The sequence below is a fragment of the Tripterygium wilfordii genome, chromosome 13 (assembly GCF_013401445.1).
Source record: "Tripterygium wilfordii isolate XIE 37 chromosome 13, ASM1340144v1, whole genome shotgun sequence".
Taxonomy (NCBI): domain Eukaryota; kingdom Viridiplantae; phylum Streptophyta; class Magnoliopsida; order Celastrales; family Celastraceae; genus Tripterygium; species Tripterygium wilfordii.
The window spans coordinates 16,379,674-16,398,147 of NC_052244.1; the positions used below are offsets into that span (position 1 = coordinate 16,379,674).

The 18,474-nt window shown below is 36.9% G+C and overlaps 5 protein-coding genes across 5 annotated transcripts; 1 reads left to right on the forward strand and 4 right to left on the reverse strand.

The window, feature by feature from the left end:
- Window positions 1-372: 372 nt before the first annotated feature.
- On the reverse strand, window positions 373-3,887 carry LOC120012845 (probable terpene synthase 6). The gene is made up of 7 exons (XM_038864383.1): window positions 3,303-3,887; window positions 2,615-2,891; window positions 1,935-2,307; window positions 1,514-1,735; window positions 1,262-1,400; window positions 793-1,041; window positions 373-715 (listed from the first exon to the last, which is right to left on the reverse strand). Exons 1-7 carry the CDS (start codon window positions 3,399-3,401, stop codon window positions 425-427), a joined length of 1,650 nt encoding a protein of 549 aa, XP_038720311.1. The 5' UTR covers window positions 3,402-3,887; the 3' UTR covers window positions 373-424.
- A 1,269-nt stretch (window positions 3,888-5,156) lies between these two features.
- LOC120012676 (zinc finger CCCH domain-containing protein 34-like) lies at window positions 5,157-6,052 on the reverse strand. Its single transcript, XM_038864110.1, has 3 exons — window positions 5,804-6,052; window positions 5,510-5,683; window positions 5,157-5,227 (listed from the first exon to the last, which is right to left on the reverse strand). Exons 1-3 carry the CDS (start codon window positions 5,877-5,879, stop codon window positions 5,157-5,159), a joined length of 321 nt encoding a protein of 106 aa, XP_038720038.1. The 5' UTR covers window positions 5,880-6,052.
- Window positions 6,053-6,743: 691 nt separating this feature from the next.
- LOC120012677 (probable terpene synthase 6) lies at window positions 6,744-8,953 on the reverse strand. The gene is made up of 6 exons (XM_038864111.1): window positions 8,815-8,953; window positions 8,272-8,399; window positions 8,057-8,125; window positions 7,511-7,564; window positions 7,054-7,302; window positions 6,744-6,959 (listed from the first exon to the last, which is right to left on the reverse strand). The coding sequence occupies exons 1-6, from the start codon at window positions 8,951-8,953 to the stop codon at window positions 6,744-6,746; spliced, it is 855 nt and encodes a 284-aa protein (XP_038720039.1).
- LOC120012846 (probable terpene synthase 6) lies at window positions 8,672-11,865 on the reverse strand. The gene is made up of 7 exons (XM_038864384.1): window positions 11,732-11,865; window positions 11,102-11,375; window positions 10,453-10,825; window positions 10,028-10,249; window positions 9,790-9,928; window positions 9,341-9,589; window positions 8,672-9,254 (listed from the first exon to the last, which is right to left on the reverse strand). Exons 1-7 carry the CDS (start codon window positions 11,828-11,830, stop codon window positions 8,961-8,963), a joined length of 1,650 nt encoding a protein of 549 aa, XP_038720312.1. The 5' UTR covers window positions 11,831-11,865; the 3' UTR covers window positions 8,672-8,960.
- Window positions 11,866-14,310: 2,445 nt separating this feature from the next.
- Window positions 14,311-15,474, forward strand: LOC120012678. Its single transcript, XM_038864112.1, has one exon. The coding sequence runs from the start codon at window positions 14,311-14,313 to the stop codon at window positions 15,472-15,474; it is 1,164 nt and encodes a 387-aa protein (XP_038720040.1).
- The last annotated feature ends 3,000 nt before the right edge of the window (window positions 15,475-18,474 follow it).

Here is an 18,474-nt window from a genome sequence, read left to right on the forward strand (position 1 = left end):
TCAATTAGGATAAAACATAACGCATAATCACATGCCTATTAAACCCAATAAAAATTGACCTCAATATTTTTCGACTCCATAAGACATCACCCAAATGACTTTTTTATACTTCGTCATTTGCATTTTAAACACAAAATTCATACAAGTGATGATCAAGCCTAAGTAGTAACTCCTACCCCGGGACAATGAAGTCAAGGGGTCAAATCCTCTTTCCCTAGCTGCATTCTTCTTGAATATTATTGTGGTTTTTATATTTATGTATTTGAAACACTAGTTACATTGTAATTGTGCATTGGATTGACATAACCCAACTGAGTGATATATAAGCCATATGTCTACCCCGCTCATGTCATACAAGTGAGCGTTTTCTCAAAAAAAAAAGAAAGAAAAAACATGAGATCCTCAACCTTTTCGGATTTACATCTTACATTGAAACTTCATCGACTACCAATGAAGTCATGTTGTCTTTCAAACTTAGTTGATCTGTGAATCCATCATCCATCTTGTATAGTTCTTCCACTGTGCGCATAAGCCCAACCAATGGCTTGAGAAGTTCCATTGACACTGCACTTGCTCTCATCCATTCCTCATTTATATCCTTCCAAGCCTTCGCAACCATTTCCTTCAACCCTGTAACTGCTTCTTCTTCTGTGATACCATATTGCTTCATATAACACTCGACGGCCGACGCCACATGGCGTCTCTTTTGCTCAAACTTCATATATAAATTTTACTATGTCAAATGGCAAGAAAAGAAACACAAAACTGGTTTTTATGAGTCAGGAATTGTACCTTGTGACTTCTAATGTCGTCGACAAGACAACCTATAGTCTGTGAAGCTGTCACGAATTTTGGACTACTTTCGAGCCATTCAAATGCCTCAAGTGTCGCGATTTCGCCGATTACAAAGAAAGACATCAATGGAAGAATATGGCAACAGCTTGTGATCAACCCATTTTTCAAGTATTCGTCAAATGTAGGCACATAGCCAGCATTGCACCATTGGGCCTCAACAAGGTTTCCTCTTACATATGCTTTCCACTTAACATTGGCATTGACACAAATAACAAAAGTTGTTAACATTTACTACTGATTGAATATAAATAGTGAATTTTTTATGGCACAGAGATCTCACACACATACAACAACACATGCTCACAAATATATTGTCTGCGGGATTCAAACCCCACACCGGCCAGCTGAACTGAGCAACTGCATGTATATAAAATACTTTTGACATAAAGTGATTAATAGATCTTACCCCATCTTTCACATAAGAGAAAGCATAGGCTCTTCCCTCCTCTTTTGACTCTTTCTCCAATTCATCAAAGAAACTTAAGAGAATCTTGTATAGAGGTCTCATATAGTCTGGCAACTCATCCATAGCAGCAATGTCCCACCTTATTTAAACGAAGAGATGGAAAAAGCAATAGTCTGTTAGTGGATTATAAGAATTCATGTGTCTTCAAATAGGCTAAAAACAAAAAGGAAAACTGAGTTGCAAGTATCAGACCTCTCCATTGCATTCGTAAAGCATTCAAGCTCCTCAAGTGTACCATATGCATCAAATGTGTCATCCAGAATTGTTATTAATATCACTAATTTACCCATAATGATCCGAGGACGAGTATATTGAGGCTCAAAAAAGGTTCCAATACCCACCAAGAAACTCTCTAGGAGTCTGTCTCTTGCGTAGGGAAAGTTCGATTCAATGTCAATGGTGTCCTTGTACCACCTGCAGTGAAATTGACCAAAAAATGTAAGTTTTACTGTTATAAATCAGATAATTGAAAAGGTATTGTCCGGTCTGGACCCAAGATTCTCATGGTTTTGTCCTTAAAAGAGCCCTCTTAGTTGAGAGAGTGGATCTTTGCTTAGAAACTACATCGGTGGTGCACACCTAACCGACGTGGGATACAAGTCTGAACAATTACCTCGACAAATGACATAAATCCAGCTTGTGCAACAACTGTACTCGATTGAAATCTATTTTGGCGAACTTGAGTATTGCATCGTTCCTTGAATCGTCTCTTTCATAGAGAGAGATGTATTTTCTTGCTTCGATTCTAGGCAATCCCTTGTGAAAAGGCACAAGGAGTGTTTCGCTTATATGTCTTGCAAGATGAGGACTTGATTGAGTCATAAAGAACTTCAGGTGAGTCCTTGTGAACTCAAGGGCTTCATCTAGAATATCTTCTCCATGTATGCTTAAATGTGAAGCTTCATACAAGCTTAACAATCCCTTCACATCGCTTGCGAGGCTCGCGTTGAAGCCGGATTCATCGTTCTTGAATCTCTTAAACACATCTAATTCAAAGTTACAACAAGATCTTAGGGTCTGTTTGCTATACTTATTTTCCATGCATTTTCTATTTTCTTTTTCTGAAAAAAACAAAAAATAACTTAGAAAAAACATGTTTGGCCGACCATATTGTAGAAAACACGGGGAACAGGAAAATAGAAAAATCACTTGAAAACATAAAACGAAAAAATAGATGTTTTTTGTTTTTCGTTTTATGAAAACTGAAAACAAAATAAAAAACCAAAGGATCCTTGGACACTGTATGTATATGTGTTTGGCGTGTGTTTTGGGTTATAGAGTATAGACACATACCAGAAGACATTTTGTAACCATGTTGTCTGAAAACTCGAAACATGAGTGCAATAGTATGCAAGTCATTGCGATTTTCGTCGAAAGAGATGATTTCAGCATCAAAGATGTGCTCCAGCTGCTGTTGAATTTCATGATCAAAGTGACATGATAATCCCAGACGACATAACAAGTCGATCAGAACAATCTTCTGCACTGGATGATTGCTTGGAGAGGTCATCAGCATATCCTTAACCTCTACTTTCAGTGCTTCTATTTCCTCAGTATATGAATCAAAGGCCTACATGATAGTGCAAAAGAGGAACTGTTCAAGCTTCAATGAACAATATTAATGATAGAAAACAGTCAGAGAGATATTACTGATCACCAAAAACAAATTAACTGTATGTTTAGTATGCTTGTTTTCCATGCATTTTTTGTTTTTATTTTCTGAAAAGCAGAAAACAACCCCGAAAATGCATTTAATTGTCCATTTTAGAATCACGGGAAACATAAAATCGCTTGAAAACGAAAAAAAAAAATGTTTTCTGATAACAAAGAAACAGAAAATAGAAAACAGAAAACAACCAAATGAACCTTAAATATTCATGTGTTGAACTTTTTATTGTAATATGTTGTGCAACCCATCAGTGAGAGGAGTCCTAGAACTCGATAGGCTAGCTTATTGGGTTGAATTGACGATTTAACATACCGAGTCCTCTAAGGAAAACGAAGCAAAGTCATGTTGATTCCATACTGATGGAGAAAAATTCGCCAATGGGCGTGAGGAGGGCTGAGAGCTTCGTGCCATGGATATCAAGAAATGCTTTGTTCAGAAGAAATTAACGAGCAAGGAATGCTAAATAATCATACAATTGCACATACATTTTATAGGCAATCATCCAGAAATGGAAATTGATATAAAAATACTTCAACTTGCATATGCAAACAATCTAAACCATATTTTTGACCCATTCTAGAATAATAATTTGCCCAATAATCCCAAAATAATGTTATTATATGTCAATTGGTCCCAAATGTACATCCATAGGGTCTACTATTACGGCTAACCAGGGCCATATCTGCATGTGGATCTAGACTGTTGGTCTGGTGGGTGGCAATTTGACAACTTGATTCTATTAATGCAAAGTGTCCGACTTTCAAATTGTTTGACTCAAGTCTATATCATGCAAATTGTTTGAATTTTATAAATCATCTTCTAAATTATTGGGGACAGAGAATAATTTAATTATTTTAATAGCAATTCACTTCAGTCTCAGATCTGGCTACTGCCACGTTGCAGCTTTTAAGTATTGTGTATATATATATATATAAGTTCCCTTGTTTATATTGTTTCCGCCTTCTGAGAAGTTGTTCTCATAAAAGTTTGTGACCCGTTTTGAGCTGGAGGCGCCTGAGTTGTTGAAGCTCTATTGTGAAAAGATGAGTGTTTCATAATAATAAGGGATGGATTTTGTGAAGAGTGGGATGAAGTTTTACATGAAAATTGTAGAATGTTCACTATCTATTTCTCAATTGATTAACATTTTACTGAGTTGTTGAACGTTCTTGCAAAGGTTTGTTTGAAATTGCATCTCTGGTAGAAGCTTGAAGCTCCATGATGTAAATGTAGTTGGCCGAAAGGCGTAATTGATGAACAATATGTGAATATTTGTATATAATGCTAGTTGGTCTTGGCTATTGTTTAGTCAATTTATCGGTAACAGAAAATCAATGATAATGTCTCTAGCATAGCATACACTCTCTTTCTTTTCCTCTCTCCTTAATGTAGTGTTCTATCTATCTATCTATACAAAGAAATCCCTTTTTCCCACTTGTCCTTTTGACGTGTCCTGTTCTTTATGGGAAAGGCATAGCATAAATAGTTGTCTCAAATCTTTAAAACATCTTATGCTATATTGAAAAGCTAACGGTTTTTATATATCTGGAATTTGCTCCTCAGAGATGATTATCAATGAGCAAGAATATTTAAAGAGGATTGGATATAAGCATGCACATATGCACAGGGAAAGAAAGTTGACAAATTCAAGAAAAGTTCATGCAAGTGCTACTTCACCAAGCAATGTACACTTAAGCTAAATCTAGAAAAGCATTCGTTGGTAGGGCAAAAAATGACCCTAACTAATAATCCAAAATAATCCTCATGCCTCAACATAAAGGTACGTACCGGACAAAGTGGGTATCCATAATAATTTAGCGACACAGGGCTAACAGCCCCAGCTCCCTGCCTAGGATGGTGGTACTTACAGGAAGCACCAAATTTACAGGTTCCTGTCCTCATGTAGTACTGCAGATGAAGTGAAAGTGAGATAGTTATTGCAAATGCATCAGCTAACTAAAGTAACAAGAAATTAAACAAGCAAAAAAGGGACCATAGGCCAATAACAACCCAACTGGAACCTTAACATATACCATATATAAGAACAAAGGAGGAAAGTGCAGGTTACCTTATATAGTACATTGAATGCACACTGTGCAGAATCAGTTGTTAGCATACATCAGAACTCAGAAGTCACAAAAACATCCAAAACAGCCAAACCCACTTTCACTGTGGCACACAGGCTGACCCATTCACTGTGGATACTCCTCTCCACCAGCTCTTGCAGCTCCCAGAATCTGAGCAGAATCATCTTTCAAATTAACCAATAAATTCTACAATCACTTCTATCAACACCACAGATCACATTATCAAATCATCATGCGCTAATCAATTTCTTTAACATTCAGTAGAAATTAAGAGAATGATTTGACGCGAAGAAAGAAAAATACATCATTCAATCCACAATTTAAGTATCAAACCTAACTGAACAAGAAAAATCAAATGACGTCAGGGAAACCGATCAAAACCCTCAAAAAAAGCCCTAAAAGTGAAATAATAAATCAGTGCAATTACCGCACCATTGTCACGTGGATGATTGAACCGGCACCAAGACCCATACCCGCAAAATCCGGTCCTCAAATAGTATATGCAATCAGCCTCGTCCGGCCGTTCCGGGTACCCAAATTGCCCACCATCGCGTCCTCCACCGCTAGGGCCGCTACAGCTGCTCAAACCCAACCGCCACATAGGTTCTACACAAACACATTCGCCAAACAAACAAAAAAACCAAAACAACAAATCACATTCCATTAACAACCACAAAAAATTCACGGTCGAAATCCATTCCCTAGTATAAGCACAAGGAAGGTCACCTTCAAGCCCGGTCTCGGCTCCACTCCATGGACGGATCCGATTGCGAACCCTCCTGGCCCGACCGTACTTCTCCATGCCCCTTCGTACGGACACCCGTGTACGGTTACGACGGCCCTAGAATGCTGCACCTGAAACTCCGATCAAACTGTTTCTTCTTCCTGTCCTTAACCTTTCCAGAGAGAGTAGACACAGCTCGTCGGATTCCGTTCAAGGTTTCTTGAAAGACACACAGTGTTCGCGGCTTTCGGTCTTAGCTTCGATCCTTCTTTGTGTGAGAGTGTGTGAGAGACAGCGAGGCCTTTTGCGTCAGTGTGAAGGTGGTGGTTATATTCGCGCCAAACATTGAAAAGAGTTTTCCTAAAATATTTGTCTAGTGAAGTTACATGAATGTCCTCTAGTGAATGGGTTTGTGCTCTAAGCTACCATGGGACAAAGTTGTCTTTTTGTAAGGTTATGCTGTCCATAAATAATTTCATAAAATTTAGTGTTTTCTTTACTGCTGTCTTTTTTCTTTTTTTTTTTAATTACCGACAATTATATTATACAAATTTGTCCATTTAACATTTTATATATGTCTAAACTCTAAACCATCCATGTTCCATTCCATTGGTAGTCATGTGAGTCAGATACCTATCAATACCAAAGTCCTCTCACCTTAAAAGAGATTCATTTTTGTTCCCCAAATACAAGCTCATAAGCAATTGCTCTTGTTTAATTACATCACATACATAGATGGCATCGATCTGCACCCATTTTATTTCATACTAAACACGATCATATTCACCCACACTTATTGTCACACTCACACTTAATAAATTATGAACTAAATGCCCCGTTAATTCACATCTTACATAGGCACTTCATCAACCACCAATGAAGTCACGTTGTCTTTCAAACTTAGTTGATTTGTGAATCCATCCTCCAGCTTGAATGTCTCTTTCACTGTACGTCCGCATAAGCCCAACCAGTGGCTTGATCGAGAAGTTCCATCGACACTGCACTATTTGGTCTCATCCATTCCTCATTGATATCCTTCCATGCATTATTCTCAATCATTTTCTTCAACCCCGCAACTGCTTCTTCTTCCTCTGTGATGCCATATTCCTTCATATAACACTCGACAGCCGACGCAACGTGGCGTCTCTTTTGCTCAAACTTCATATATCAATGTTACAAAATGTCAAATGGCAAGAAAAGATCGAAACACAGAACTGCTTATTATATTGTTTTAATGAACTAGGAATTGTACCCTGTGACTTGTATTGTCGTCGACGAGACAAGCTATAGTCTGTGAAGCTGTCATGAATTTCGGACTACTTTCGAGCCATTCGAATGCCTCGATTGTCGCGATTTCTCCGATGACAAAGAAACACATCAGGGGAAGAATATCGCAACAGCTTGTGATTAATCCATTTTTCAAGTATTCGTCAAATGTAGGCACATAACCAGCATTGCACCATTGGGCCTCAACAAGGTTTCCTCTTACATATGCTTTCCACTTAACATTGGCATTGACACAAATAACAGAAGTTGTTAACATTTACTACTGATTGAATATAAATAGTGAGCAATTTATACACAAATATGTTACCAGCAGGATTCGAACCCCGCACACTGGACAGAAATACATGAATGGTTAGTCAGCTGAGCTGAGCATCGGTGTGTATGTAAAATACTTTTGATATAAAGTAATTATTAGATCTTACCCCTTCTTTCACATACGAGAAAGCATAGGCTCTTCCCTCCTCTTTTGACTCTTTCTCCAATTCATCAAAGAAACTTAATTAAGAGAATCTTGTATTGAGGTCTCATATAGTCTGCAACTCATCCATAGCAGCAATGTCCCTTCTTATTTAAAGAAAGATATGGAAAAGGCAAGAGCTTGTTAAAAGACATTTTAATATAGAGGCTCTAGTTGAGCTAGAGCCCATTTTAGAGCTCATTGACGAAATAATATAGCTTGTTGACTCATTTACATTTTTTTTTAAAACCAAGAACGATATCATACAAGTTTGTCTTTTGGGAATCCGATATGGCCTAAACATGGATCGTCAAGCGTGCATAAAAATTTTTCACCTGACGATACTGTAAGGGGTCAAAACGGCACAAAGGTATTTCTCCTAGTTGAAATCAAACATAAGACCTTTGAGCCCATTCCATTTGGCCCTAGAAAGATTTTTTTTGGTAACCAAGAATTCTCTCGCCTAACATGCCCATCGGACAACTGGGCTAGCTCATCACTAGGCAATCACCCAAATGATTGTTTTATCCAAGGTGAAAGATCTTAGAGGATTATTAGAAATCATGCGTCTTGAAAAAGGCTAAAAACAAAGAGAAAACTGAAAGAAACAAAGTTGCAAGTACCAGACCTTTCCATTGCGCGCATTCATAAAGCATTCAAGCTCCTCAAGTGTACCATATGCATCAAATGTGTCTTCCAGAATTGTTATTAAGATCACTCATTTACCCATAATGATCCGGGCACAAGCATATTGAGGCTCGAAAAAGGCTCCAATACCCACCAAGAAGCTCTCCGGGAGTCTGTCTCTTGCATAGGGAAAGTTTGATTCAATGTCAATGGTGTCCTTGTATCACCTACAATGAAATTGAATAAAAAAATGTAATTCCATTCTTATTGGATGTTATTGTGGTTTTTATATTTATGTATTTGAAACACTAGTTACATTCAAGACTTGTAGTTTTGTATCGGATTGACATAATACAACTGAATGATATAAAAAACATTGAGATACTTAGCATTTTCGATTTACAATCTCACTAATACGATCAAAATAAAGAATAGGGAAGGAAATGTAGAAAGGAAGAGAGTCGAGAGGAATTGAGAGAAGATACTTGTAGGATAACTGTCCATATTCATTCATTCATTAATTAATGCGTAGACCATATTTATCCTTACAAACTAACTCATGCATACGTGAAGCAAACCTGCGTACAATTGCAAAGTACAAGGAACATGCATGCTAGAAAATAAACAACTACTAATGATAACAACTGCTAGTGGGAACAACTGCAAGCCACAATTCATAACTACCCATCATGACGCAATCATAACTATCCATGACCCATTCTCCTTGATCTCCTGACATGCAGGAACCATAGTGCATGGCAGGTATCAGTCTTGCATGCATTTATCACTTACATAGGCACTCCAGTCTCCACCAATGAAGTTATGCTGTCTTTCAAACTTAGTTGATCTGTGAATCCATCATCCAGCTTGTATATCTCTTGCACCGTGCGCATAAGCCCAACCAGTGGCTTCAGAAGTTCCATTGACACTGCACTTGGTCTCATCCATTCCTCATTTATATCCTTCCATGCGTTCGCAATCATTTTCTTCAGCCCTGCAACTGCTTCTTCTTCTTCTGCGATACCATATTGCTTCATATAACATTGGACCGCCGAAGCAACGTGGCGTCTCTTTTGCCCAAACTTCATGTATATATATATCAATGTTACAATGTCAAATGGCAAGAAATGAAACAAAGAACTTGTTTTTTATGAACTAGGAATTGTACCTTTTGACTTTTAATGTCGTCGACAAGACAACCTATTGTCTGTAAAGCTGTCATGAATTTCGGGCTACTTTCGAGCCATTCGAATGCCTGGATTGTCGCGGTTTCTCCGATTACAAAGAAAGACATCAATGGAATAATATGGCAACCGCTTGTGATTAAGCCATTCTTCAAGTATTCGTCAAATGTAGGCACATAGCCAGCATTGCACCATTGGGCCTCAACAAGATTTCCTCTTACATATTCTTTCCACTTAACATTGACATTGGCAAAAATAACAGAAGTTGTTAAAACTTTACTACTGATCGAGTATAAATAGTGAGCACAAATATGCTATCCGCGAGATTTGAACCCCACATCGTGGGTAGAAATTGATGGATGGTTAGCAAGTTGAGTTGAGAATCGACGTGTATATAAAATACTTTTGACATAAAGTAACTAATAGATCTTACCCCATCTTTCACATAAGAGAAAGCATAGGCTCTTCCCTCTTCTTTTGACTCTTTCTCCAATTCATCAAAGAAACTTAAGAGAATCTCGTATAGAGGTCTCATATAGTCCGGCAACTCATCCATAGCATCAATGTCCCACCTTATTTAAACGAAGAGATGGAAAAAGCAATAGTCTGTTAGTGGATCATAAGAAAATAGGCTAAAAACAAAAAAGAAAACCGAGTTGCAAGTATCAGACCTCTCCATTGCATTCGTAAAGCATTCAAGCTCCTCAAGTGTACCATATGCATCAAATGTGTCATCCAGAATTGTTATTAATATCACTAATTTACCCATAATGATCCGAGGACGAGCATATTGAGGCTCGAAAAAGGTTCCAATACCCACCAAGAAACTCTCCGGGAGTCTGTCTCTTGCATAGCGAAAGTTTGATTCAATGTCAACGGTGTCCTTGTACCACCTACAATGAAATGGAACAAAATATTTAAGTTTATTGTTATAAATTGGATACTCAAAGGGGTATTGTCCTTTCTGAACCCAAGACCCCCACGGTTTTGGTTTTGTTCTTAAAAGGATCCCTTAGTTGAGAGAGATTCGATTTTTACTTATAAATCATATCGGTGGCTCATACATAATCGATGGGATACAAGTCTTAACATTTACCTCGACAAATGACATAAATCCAACTTGTGCAACAACTGTACTCGATTGAAATCCATTTTGGCGAACTTGAGTATTGAATCATTCCTTGAATCGTCTCTTTCATAAAGAGAGATGTATTTTCTTGCTTCGATTCTTGGCAATCCCTTGTGAAAAGGCACAAGCAGTGTTTCACTTATATGTCTTGCAAGATGAGGACTTAACTGAGTCACTAAGGACTTCAGGTGAGTCATTGTGAACTCAAGGGCTTCATCTAGAATGTCTTCTCCATGTATGCTTACATGTGAAGCTTCGTACAAGCTAAGTAGTCCCTTCACATCGCCGGTGAGGCTCTCGTTGAAGCCAGCTTCATCGTTCCTGAATCTCTTAAACACATCTGATTCAAAGTTGCTGCCAAATCTTAGGGTTTGTTTGCTGTATTTTATTTTTCATGCATTTTGCTATTTGCATTTTTTGAAAAACAAAAAAAACTTCAAAAACATGTTTGGTTGCCCATTGTAAAAAGCACGGGGAACGGGTAAATAGTAAAATCACTTAAAAACATAAAAAATGAAAAAAAAAATAGACGTCTTTTGTTTTTCGTTTTATGAAAAATGAAGACCCTTAGTGACACTATGTGTGTTGGCGTGTGTGTTTGGGGTTATATACATACCAGAAGACATTTTGTAACCATGTTGTCTGAAAACTCGAAACATGAGTGTCGTAGCATGCAAGTCATTGCGATTTTCGTCGAAAGAGATGATTTCAGCTTCAAAGATTTGCTTCAGCTGCAGTTGAATTTCATGATCAAAGTGATATGATAATCCCAGACGACATAATGAGTCGATCAAAACAATCTTCTGCACTGAATGATCGCTCGAAGAGGTCAACATATCCTTAAACTCTACTTTCAGTGCTTCTATTTCCTTAGCACATGAATCAATGACCTACATGATAGTGCATGCAAAACAGGAACTGTTCAAGCTTCAAATAAACAATATTAATCATAGAAAAAAAAAAGAAAGCCCAAAAATACATTTAATTGCTCATTTTAGTAAACACGGGCAATAAAAAATCACTTGAAAACAAATAAAAATGCACTTTCCTCGTAAAATTGAAACATAAAATATAAAATGAAAAATTGAAACAAAAAATGAAAAACAGAAAACAACCAACAAGACCTTTAGGATATCCAACACTTGACTTGACTTTTTACTGTAACAGGTCGGGTAACCCACAAGTGAGAAGAAGTGCTAGTTTTCAATAGGTTAGCTTATTGGGTCGAACTAATAATTTAACATACCGAGTCATCCAAGGAAAACGAAGTAAAGTCATGTTGATTCCATATTGACGGAGAAAAATTCGCCAACGGGCGAGAGGAAGGCTGAGAGCTTGGTGCCATTGATATCAAGAAAGGCTTTTGGTCAGATGAAATTAACGAGTAAGGAATGCTAAGCAATCATACAATTGCACCTGTCTTTATAGAAAAAGATTCAGAAATAGTAATTCCCATAAAATAATTCAACTTGCATATCCAGACAGTATAATGCTCTGTTTGTTTGACGGAAAATCAACCTCCTGAAAATGTTTTCCTTACTTTGTGGTGTTTGGAGATAAAAAAACAAAATTAGTCAAAACAAAATTTATAATAAGTGAACTCAAAATAAGGAATTGTAAGATGGAAAGCAACTTCCCTTATTATCCTTGGGATGTTGTTTTCCCTACAACAATAAACTCATTGTCATGCCAATTTTTTTTTGCTAAAAGTATACATGAAAGGTTTTTTAAAGTGAAATTAAAAAACTGTATCTTTTATATAATACTCCATATATATACTACATATAACAAGACACTAAATTAAGACATTTTTTTCTTAATGTATCATTGGGATTATTCTGTATTTTGTTGGATTATTGTCTCAAAATATAATTTAATATTTGCATCTTATGGTTGCTATGTATTGACATATTGATAAATATATGTATGCACACATTATATTATCACAAGAAAATAATAATGTTGTACCTCAAATTTATGTTTTTCACCAAATAAATAATAGAAAACATTAGCAATTTTTTTGTCCAAACACTAGAAACTAGTTGTTTTTCCCTGATAATTATTTCCTTGAGATATATTTTTCATGAGATATTAGTTTTCCTCCTAACAAACGGAGCATAAACCATATATTTTTATCCATTCTAGAATTAGTAGTGCTAGACGTCCCAACAACTGAGGTTTCAGTGATCCCAGTTACTGAGATATATGGACAATATTTAAAGTGCGTGTGGAGCGTCCATCACATGCATTTTAATTTTCGTCCATACATCTAAGATCGAAAAACAATTTTTTCAATAATCCCAAAATAAATGTTATTATATGTCAATTGGTCCCACGTACATGCAGGGGTCTACTATTACTAAAATGATATGTGTCCATAATTTTGGTATCCATAATTTAGGTGGCATGAATAGAAATGTGGGGGACCATTTTGTATTAAATGACCCCTCACACTTTTTCTTATGTCACCTAGATTAAAGACAATTATGAACATTAAAATTATGCACATATAACGCTTCTCTTACTATTATACCAACCATGGCCATGTCTGCACGTGGATCTAGACTGTTGGACTGGTTTCGTGGCCATACATAGTCCATCCAATATTTCATGAGATTCCCATTAAGTCTTCATGATTGACATTTGTTAGGGTATTTTAAAAATGTGGTCCATTGACTACAATGGTTTAGATTGAGTAATTTGTTTTTTCATTAAAAGTGGGCCATGGGTGATAATGATATTATCATCATGTATCTCATTCTTTGGTGTAATTGATGGGACGGGTATATGTTTAAGTGATGAAATATTGGATAGATGGATGATAATCATCCACCGCCCTCTTCCGATTGGTCGGTTTGTATGACAAAAGAGTCGAGCTCGAGACCATTTTGTAAGCTCTTTGACAAAACGGGTTGAGTGTGGACTTAAAAAGAGTCCAACTCAGCTCGTTTGACAAAATGGGCCGAATGTGGACTTAAAAGAGTCCAACTCGTAGACCCTACTACCTATATATTACAAATGATAGGGCCGAACCAAGGGCCTATCAAAACCCGGCTCAACCCGGCCCTATTTCTGTGAATGTTTATTCAATTGATTTGCACAACAAACTATAAAGATGAATTGCGCAAACAATTAATAAAAATTTGATGTACCAACTTATAAATACCCTCAACCATTAGTATATTCTCCCTTAGTGATCGTCCATGGTCCTTGCAACCTGCTAGAACATCAGTTATTGTACAAAACTAATTACGTGAAGATGTCTACATATTGAAAGGTAACTCCCATGTGTGTGTGTATATATATATATATATATATATATCAATATAACTTTTCTCGCGAGCCAACTAAAAAAATTGATACAATTGTGATAACATTGGAGGAAGATCTAACTTGGGTATCAAATTAGGAAGATGATGATATTTATGTCAATAAAATAAATATTTATAATTTTTTATCTTTTATGGATTATTGTTTTAAATTTTATGGACTTTATAAAACAAAACTTATTTGAGTATCATTATTGAAATATAGTTTTTAATTGAGGGACTAATCTATCATTTTCTCGATAAATAAAGACATTTTAAAAAGAAATTATGGACATTTTTTAAGGTTCCTTCTCAACTCTGCCTAGGAATGAAACGGTGCGTTTTAATAAGCACCTTCGTAAGAGTTCCGTTCCTTCATTCGAAAAATGGTACTGGCTAGGGCCTTGGGGTTTTCCTTTCCTTGACCGTTGTCTGGTGCGATTACGAAATTAGCTGAAGGTGTATGTCTCTTCAGGATCTGGTAAGCTGCCATTCTCAGTAGCTTAATTTCTTTTTCATGTTTAATTTTCTCTATAAAACATTCCTCCATGGGAGACACGAGATTACAGCTTCGTCCCAGAAATTGCCTTTTCTTTTAAACCCAGCATCATTAATATCTCTCAAATTCATCTCAAGCGCTGCAAATCAGCAATCTTTTGCTGTTTCATATCTGATAATTTCATGTGGGTTATCTCCAGAATGTGCTTTAAATGCCTCTAAATATGTCCGATTTGAAACCCCAGAGAAACCTGACTCGGTTATTGCTTTTCTCAACAACCATGGTTTCTCTAAAACCCAAATCTCAGTTGTTGTCAAGAAACATCCGAAATTGCTTGTATCTGATCCTGTGAAAACCCTCTTGCCCAAATTTGAATTTTGTAATTCTAAGGGGGCTTCAAGGCCGCTACTTATCAAACTTATATGTAATTGCCCTGCCATTTTACGTATGAACTTAGAGAGCCGATGGATTCCTATTTTTGAAATCTTGAAAGATTTATTCAAATCGGATGCGAAGACCATTTTTGTCATTATCAGCCATCCCAGGATTCTAGTTCAAGATCCTAAACCTTATCTCAGACCCAATATTTATGCATTGAGAGAAAATGGAGTACCAGAGTCAAATATCGCCGCCATCTTATATCATCAACCTCGGGTCTTTTGTACTAAACCAGATAAGTTCAGGGAGGTTGTGGAGGAGGTGAAGAGCATGGGGTTGAAGCCTCTTTCGTTTGCATTTGTTTTGGCTGTACGTGCATTGAGCTCATTGAGCAAAATGACATGGAAAAAAAAGATTAATGTCTATAAAAGATGGGGCTGGTCTGATGAAGATATTTTGATGGCATTTAGAAGGTTTCCACCTTTTATGATATGTTCTGAGGATAAGATTACAGGGATGATGGATTATTTTGTTAATGTACTGGGGTTAGAGTCTGCGTTTATTTCCAAACGCCCAGAACTTCTTGCATACAGCTTGAAGAAGCGCATTGTTCCAAGGAGTTCAGTTGCCCAGGTTTTGTTGTTGAAGGGTCTGGTTAAGGCTTGTAGCTTGAGTAGATTTTTTGCATGTCCAGAAAAAAAGTTCCTTGAAAAGTTTGTCTACCGTTATCAAGAAGAAGCTCCTCAGCTGTTAAAGCTTTACACAGACAAATTGGACCTTTCAAGGCAGCTCCAAAATGAGTAGTATTTGGAAATTGAAGGATGCCAACATTATGATTCACATGAGGTTGTCAATTCAGTTAATCTTCTCCATTCTTATCTTTGAATTTGTTCCGAGAACGCGACTAATGCAAATGAATTTTCTTTGAAGTAAGCTGTCAGTTGGCTGTCAGAATTAAAGCTTAAATCAATACTATATCTTGTTTTCGCCAAACTAATTTTACTTGATGGCTTTATTTAATCTCTTCTGATTATTGTATTTGCATGTGATCTTTATGGACTGCATATTTTTTGTAATTTTGCATGCAATTGAGGTTGTGATGCTTTTGGGACTGATGGTTTTTGTTTTACTTTCTTCTTCTCTTTTCCCTTGGAACTGAAAGTGCAAAAACTTTATGGAAATTTCTTCACTTTGCAGTTGAAGAGATTCAAGAAATCATAGGATTATTTGGTTCCTCTAGATACAGTAGACCCGCACGGATTTGTCCTTTTATTAGAAAAGGTGCCTCTTGGTGGGGAGGTGATAGGTCTATATTTATAAGTTAATTTGTTTGCCCACAATCTTTCCATGTGGTCTCTTACCGTAAATGCTAAAACATATTTACTGAAACCAAATACATTTAATCGTTATTTCACAGCTTATAAACTACCTGATTTCATAGTTTTATAGTCAAATCGTTGTATAGGTTTTTAAAATTCACAGTAACGTTTATATATCTAGATTTTCTTTATAATCGAGTGAATTTCTAATATAGTCTGTGTTGATTAATTTGATTCCTAATGTAATTTCTGTTTTAGTATATATAATTTCCCATCAGAGTGCTTATACTACTGATACTTCTTTTTGGAGAGTGATGGGGGATTAGTGGGCTTTCAAAGCCTTAGCCACTAGAAGGGCCGGAAAAGCCCACTGGGCTAGTGGGCCGCAGAAAAGCCAAAATCGTCGTTTTACATCCAGGGAAACGGCCCGTTAAAAGGGCTCAATCTCTTCCAACATTCAGACCAGGATTTTAGGTCGGAAACAGCAATCGAGGGTTTTATACTGCGATTTGGAATTCGATTATACGAGTTTTCTTTTCAAGAATCGGTAAGTTTCACTACCTCATTGCTATAATTTCAGGCTTCATGTTTCACTTTCTCTGTAAAACGATTCTACTTGGGAGACGCATTGTTACAGCTTCGCCAACCCGCAATCCGCGTTTTTCTCAATTAATATCTCTCAAGTTCGTCTCAACTAGTGCGGATAATCACTCATTTGTAGTTTCGTATCTCGTAAACTCATGTGGGTTCTCGCCAGAAACGGCTCTAAAGGCTTCAAAGGATATCCACTTTGAGACCCCAAAAAAACCTGACTCTTTTATTGCTTTTCTGAAGAATCATGGTTTTACTGAGACCCAAATCTTCACAATTATTAAGAAAATCCCAAGTTTGCTTGTATGCGATGCTGAGAAATTCCTCTTGCCCAAACTTGAGTTTTTTTACTCAAAAGGGATGTCAAGCCCTGAACTAGCCAAGATTATGTGTTATTACCCAATCATTTTCAAAAGAAGCTTGGAAAAACAACTGATTCCTTCCTTTGATTTCTTTACCAATGTGCTTAAATCTGAAGAGAATACTGTTGCGGCGTTTAAACGCTATGCGGGTATTCTATCTGTTAACCTTGAAAATACTCCAATTGCTTCTAACATCAATATATTGAGAGAACATGGAGTACCAGAATCAAAAATCGTTACCATATTAAGATACCAGCCTAGATCATTTTTGATTGGCTCAGATCAATTTAGGGAAATTGTGGAGGAAGTGAAAAGAATGGGGTTCAACCCATTGAGGACAAAGTTTGTGCTGGCCGTCTTTGCTTTGAGGACAATAAGCAAATCGACATGGGAAAAGAAGGTTGATGTTTATAAGAAATGGGGTTGGTCTGATGAAGATATTATTATAGCATTTGGGAGGAATCCATGGTGTATGACGGCGTCAGAGAAGAAGATTACGGGGGTGATGGACTATTTCATCAATGTAATGGGATTAAAGCCATTGGTTGTTTGCAAAGACCCAGCACTTCTTTCGTTGAGCTTGAAGAAAAGAATTGTTCCAAGGGGATCGGTTGCTCGAGTTTTGTTGTCGAAAGGTCTAATTAAAGAGCGTAGTTTGTTTAGGTGGTTTGCTTATACGGAAAAGTTGTTCCTTGAAAAGTTAGTGACATGTTATAAAGAAGAAGCTCCTGAACTTATGAAGCTGTATACTGAGAAACTGAACTTATCAATGCAGCGAGGAAGTGAGAAAAAGTGAGTAGGATCTCGCAATGGCAATGGAACGAAGCATTATTTTCATGTTTTTGTTGTCACATCACATGATTTTGTTGATTTCTCAGTGTTGAATTTTTTTCAATAATCCAAAACAATTTGTCTTGAAGTTGTATTTGATGTTGGTTGTCAATTACCTTTTTTTTTGTTCGGTTGTCAATGCTCAAGTGGGACTCAACCTGTGCTCTGTTATTCTTGGGCCTTGGCAAACTAATTATTTGTTTTGGTGGCTTCTTTTTTGATGCCTTGTTCATTTTTCCTTAAATACATAAGGCCTCTGACTGGATTTCTGCGATTTTGTGTAATTGCAATGTCGCATATTGTTTATAAGAACTCAGAAATGTTGAGGCTTTAAGCTGGTGATACTTGAATGATTCAGAACATTTATCATATGTATATTACCATGTGCTTCTACTTTGGTTCACTAAATTACAGAGGAACTGCTGTTGGGTATCACATGTGAGGCGTCTTGAGACCTCAACACTGGCGGCTAATTTGTTCTCACGGGTAGGTAATTCAACTTACGAGGTGCTCATTTTGGAAGGATAGAGCATACCTAATGTCTTAATCCCTATGACATGGAAGCTTGGATACCAAGAATAAGAGAACAGAACAAGAGACGCCTTCTTTATGGGTTTGGAGGTATGGGATTGATGTGTGTGTGAATATGGCTCTGGTGTTGTTGCAGAGAATGGAACTAGAAGAATTGCTCGAATTTGCTT

Excerpts from the sequence above, each read along its gene's own strand:
- LOC120012846 (XM_038864384.1), bottom strand. The coding sequence starts at position 11,830 with ATGGCACCAAGCTCTCAGCCTTCCTCTCGCCCGTTGGCGAATTTTTCT. Across the intron at positions 10,826-11,101 it reads TGGTTACAAAATGTCTTCTG|ATGTGTTTAAGAGATTCAGG; the intron begins GTATGTATATAA and ends ACTTTGAATCAG. Across the intron at positions 9,590-9,789 it reads TCTCTTATGTGAAAGATGGG|TGGAAAGAATATGTAAGAGG; the intron begins GTAAGATCTATT and ends GTCAATGTTAAG.
- LOC120012678 (XM_038864112.1), top strand. The coding sequence starts at position 14,311 with ATGTTTAATTTTCTCTATAAAACATTCCTCCATGGGAGACACGAGATT.
- LOC120012845 (XM_038864383.1), bottom strand. The coding sequence starts at position 3,401 with ATGGCACGAAGCTCTCAGCCCTCCTCACGCCCATTGGCGAATTTTTCT. Across the intron at positions 1,736-1,934 it reads GATTTATGTCATTTGTCGAG|GTGGTACAAGGACACCATTG; the intron begins GTAATTGTTCAG and ends ATTTCACTGCAG. Across the intron at positions 716-792 it reads ACGACATTAGAAGTCACAAG|TTTGAGCAAAAGAGACGCCA; the intron begins GTACAATTCCTG and ends TTATATATGAAG.
- LOC120012676 (XM_038864110.1), bottom strand. The coding sequence starts at position 5,879 with ATGGAGAAGTACGGTCGGGCCAGGAGGGTTCGCAATCGGATCCGTCCA. Across the intron at positions 5,684-5,803 it reads AGCCGAGACCGGGCTTGAAG|AACCTATGTGGCGGTTGGGT; the intron begins GTGACCTTCCTT and ends GTGTTTGTGTAG. Across the intron at positions 5,228-5,509 it reads CAATCATCCACGTGACAATG|ATTCTGGGAGCTGCAAGAGC; the intron begins GTGCGGTAATTG and ends GATTCTGCTCAG.
- LOC120012677 (XM_038864111.1), bottom strand. The coding sequence starts at position 8,953 with ATGCATGCAAGACTGATACCTGCCATGCACTATGGTTCCTGCATGTCA. Across the intron at positions 8,126-8,271 it reads TTGTGCCCGGATCATTATGG|CCTTTTTCAAGACGCATGAT; the intron begins GTAAATGAGTGA and ends CTTTGTTTTTAG. Across the intron at positions 6,960-7,053 it reads ACGACAATACAAGTCACAGG|TTTGAGCAAAAGAGACGCCA; the intron begins GTACAATTCCTA and ends TGATATATGAAG.